A 4,060-nucleotide genomic window follows, 5' to 3' on the forward strand; every position below is an offset into this window, starting at 1 on the left:
AGATCTCTTCTGATTGGGAAGAAGATGGAGGAATGGACATTTGTAGCAATTTTGCCAAATCATGCCACTTATAGGAAGGAGAGGTAGGAAATGCTGAGCCCACTTCTCAGAATGCAGTAATGTGTGGATACCCTGGGAAAGAGATCAGGCAAATAAGTTACAGCAATCCAGAAGCAACTCATCTTCACACAGACCATAATTACATGGCCATGGAGACAAAAAAAGACAGGACAAAGAATGAGAGAAAGCCCTTCTCCCTCAATCCCTCCAATGCTCATGAGGCAGCCCCTGCTTTCATGCATTGCAATCTCTCTTTCTGTAGGTTGACCCCATGACAGACTGCAGGAGACCTGCCTGTTCCCCAGGAAGTGCTACCAACCTTGGAATTAATAAACAAAATGGTTTCTTCATTAATGAGCCTGCAAATGGTTCTCTAGTTTGCTCTGTACCAGCTACATCCTCAAGTTTACCCTTGTAGTGCCTGCCTTGATAGAGAAATCTGCAGGGCTTGGACCTCCTCCAGGCACATTGCTGGAAAGTGCATGTGTATGAACACATGAGCAGAGGCACTTGGGGAGAGAAGTGACAAAACTCCTCTCCTGTAACATGCTTCTTTTTCCTAGAAGATGCATGAGAGATAAGGGAATATGAAGAATTTGGGGATGAGACCATCTGCACTCAGGGCTAAGACCAGGGGCACCTCCCTGGCAGGATGATGGCCAGGCCCCCCCCAGCAGAGGACATCTGAAATTCAGACTAAATCAGCTCCATTAGCTGCAGAAAGAACTCTGAGGAGTTCTATCAAAGGACTAGCAAAGACCCTTATGCTAACTTTGAAAGTTAATAGGAGAAGAAGAAGAAGGCCCAGACAGTGCTACTTGTTGCTTAGAGACACGGGTTTATTGAGGGCATAGGCACAGCGCAGTGCAGCAGCAAAAGGACCTGCTGCCAGGATCCTGGCAYGACACTGGGCTGGTGTCTCACCAGGGCACTACTTTCCCTTCCCAGTCCAGGAAAGTCCCAGTGTCCTTCTCAGACAGGGAGCAGAGCACGTTCAGCATCCCTTGTACGCTCGCGTCCGTTGTCAATGGGGGCTGCAGGGACAGAGCAGAAACACAGTCATGTGCCCAAGGCCTTCTGAAGGTCTGACCTGTCTCCTGCTTGGGCCACTGTCTCCCTGAGCCTGCGGCTTGGGGCTCTCTGGGGTGAGTGAAGTGAGGAGACACCAGCACTTCACAGGAAGAGTCCCTGTCTGTCATCTGCTTCCCTCCTGCGCCTCAAGCTCAGAGCATTGTCCAGACAGCTCCACCAGAGCCCAGCAGGTCTCGGGATGTTCAGGACATAGGACTCTCTGGGTTTCTGAATGATGAGGTTCCTGCCCCAGAAGAAATCCTACCTTGCTTCCCACTGTGCTCCCCATGTCCGTTTGCACCCAGCCAGGGTGGAGAGCAGCACAAAGGATGCCGTGCTGCCGGTACCCCAAGGACTGGCACTTGGTGAGCATGTTCAGAGCAGCCTGCAGGGAGACACCACAAGGATCACTGTGGGGAGGAAAAAAGTCCCCTCCCAAAGGGAACATGTGCAGACCCCAAGGCAAGGGCAGAGGAGGGCAGGTGAGGAGAGCTCCCTGGGACACACAGGGCTGCCACAGTCTCCATGCACAGACACCCAGCACAGCTGAAGGTTGGTCCCTGCACGGCCCTCTGAGAATGAGGCTGGGAAGTGGGATACAGCATCTCCTGGCAGGGACGGGAAGGGCTGAGCGCTGTGAGAGGGAGAAAGGGACTCCCGAGAACTGTTGCAAGTGGAGAGAGGTGGAGGGAGGGAGGGGAGTCACAAGAGGGCTTGGAGGGTGCTTTGGAGAGAAAAAAATGTGGGGGCTCATGCCCAGCACAGCGTGGCAGTACCTTGCTGCAGCGGTATGAGAYARWTTGCCCATAATCCCATAAATACACTTCCTCAATGGAGCCAGCAGAGCTGGACATGTTGATGATGGCTGCCTTGCTGCAGCTCAGCTCAGAACTCGGGCTTCCCTGGGCAGCCTTCTTCAGCAAGGGCAGGAAYGCCTGCAAGGAGAGGAAAGAGGGGCCTGTGCAGATGTGGTTCAGGAGAGARGACCTGCTCCTTCCACAGTGCGGCACATCAGTACCAAAGCAGTAAGCAGATTCCTGCTCTCGCAGCCTCAGACCACCAGGCTCCTCCTCCTTGGTACTGACCCATGGCTCCATGCACTCCCCAWCTGAGCTGGAAAATGCAAGGCCCTTTGCCAGGATGAGAGCCCACTGGGCACCAGAGCAGAGACCAGGCCCTTTCCCTCAGCCTTTCCCACCTGCCTGGGACGTCCCGGCTTGGGGAGCTGGAGCCAAGGGAAAGGGATGTTCCCTGGAGCTGAGCTGCAAAGCCACAGGTGGGGGTCCTCACCTGGCTCACCAGCAGGGGCCCAATCGTGTTGGTGGCATACACCTGGGACATGTCCTGCAGCGTCTCCATATCCAATGTCCTGTTCAACACGATTGCAGCGTTGTTGATGAGGAGGTTCAGTCCAGAGCCCTTCAGGTGCTCCCTGACTCTGGCTGCAGCTGCCTGGATGCTGGTGGGGTCGGTGACTTCTACAGAGCCAACACAGGGGGAGGTAAGCGCCCGCTTCCCCTTTGTGGCTCCCATTATGCCTGATGCCAGGGGACAGGAGCCCCGTCTGCCCTCAGGGACGTGCYGGGGCAGGAATCAGGGCACCTGGGAGAAACAGCCCCAGAGGASAGAGGAGTCCAGGGCCACTGCCAGGCAGGAAGGCAGGGTCCCAGCATGACTGGAGACAGGCCGTGRGCAGCAGTGACAGCAGCGAGCCTGTTTCCCCCACAACGTGCTGGGACTGTTGGCACAGCTCCCACCTCTCACTGGGTTGCTGGGGTGTGCACAGCATCCCAGGCGAGTGGCAGGACTGYGGGAGGACACAGTGCTGGTTAAAGAGGGGAGCYTGGGCAAGGGACYCTCACCCTYRGGGCACAGCCAGGAGCACCTACCGAGCGGGATGATGACCAGGCTGGGGTRCTTGGAGGCCAAATGTTGTAACTCCTGCAAGAGAGGGGACAACATGGGCACAGAGAGGCAGGGGCACCTGGGCAGAGGGCAGCTCTCAGCCTGTCCCAGGCACAGCCACTGTCACTCCTGCTCTGCCCCTGCACTCCCCCATGCCCAGCACCCTGCCCTTGATGCCCTGCTCCAGTCAGACGGGGCTCCGTGCCTCCTGCACACATCACGTGCCACTACTTCACCCTCTGACCTCCTGTTGCAGACACAAGCCCTTTCCCTCTAGCCCTTGAGGAGATGGGTGCCAGGCTGTGCCARGAGCTCCCTKSYKGTCCTCCAGGAGCCCTGGCCCCTCTGCACACCCCATGTACAGCTCRTCCCACAGCCGTGCTAGCTGGGCTGCCCGGTGCCCTGGCAACTGGGGTGCAGGGTTGCAGCTTCCCATCTGAGCCCTTACAAATCTTCTCCTGGCCCCAACAYGCTGCCCTGGCAGCACATGCTGCCCTGCACTTCCAGCCCCCAGCAAAGCCAGCTCTGCTGAGCCTCACCTGTGCTCGCTCTCCCTTGGGGTCCCGGCAGGCTGCAAAGACCCRCTCGGGAGGGTTTGGCATCTGCAGGAGCTGCTTGACAATTTCCAGGCCGATTCCTCGATTGSTCCCAGTGACCAGAGCAGAGCGGACACRGAGCCCTGCCATGCTGCTCCTCCTGCCTCTGCTCTAGCTTGCATAGTTCACTCAGTTCCCTAATGCTACTTATAGCCTGTTCAACTGCCACCCCACCCACTTAGGGCTTGCACAAAGCCTCGGCTCTAGATACAGACTCTCCAGCTCTTCAAACTCTCTAGGACCCAGGTCCTGGCTGGGAGCCGCCCCTCATCACTGCAAAGGGCAAAAGGCACTTAASGTTCCCAGACATACACAACTGACCTCTAGGACCTTGRYCCTGKGAAGCAGGAACAATCGGCCAYTCTGCTCAGGAGAAGCTGTGCTGAGCGAGGAGGGAGGGCACAGCCTGTGGAAGGGACGCAGGGTGT

At 56.9% G+C, this 4,060-nt stretch overlaps 1 protein-coding gene across 1 annotated transcript; it reads right to left on the minus strand.

Moving 5' to 3' along the window:
* Positions 1–926: 926 nt before the first annotated feature.
* On the minus strand, positions 927–3,728 carry LOC112962796 (C-factor-like). The gene is made up of 6 exons (XM_026059270.1): positions 3,576–3,728; positions 3,021–3,072; positions 2,422–2,609; positions 1,908–2,066; positions 1,397–1,516; positions 927–1,094 (listed from the first exon to the last, which is right to left on the minus strand). The coding sequence occupies exons 1-6, from the start codon at positions 3,720–3,722 to the stop codon at positions 981–983; spliced, it is 780 nt and encodes a 259-aa protein (XP_025915055.1). The 5' UTR covers positions 3,723–3,728; the 3' UTR covers positions 927–980.
* Positions 3,729–4,060: the final 332 nt, after the last annotated feature.

The sequence above is a fragment of the Apteryx rowi genome, unplaced genomic scaffold (genome assembly GCF_003343035.1).
Source record: "Apteryx rowi isolate R43461 unplaced genomic scaffold, aptRow1 scaffold_1547, whole genome shotgun sequence".
Classification (NCBI taxonomy): Eukaryota; Metazoa; Chordata; class Aves; order Apterygiformes; family Apterygidae; genus Apteryx; species Apteryx rowi.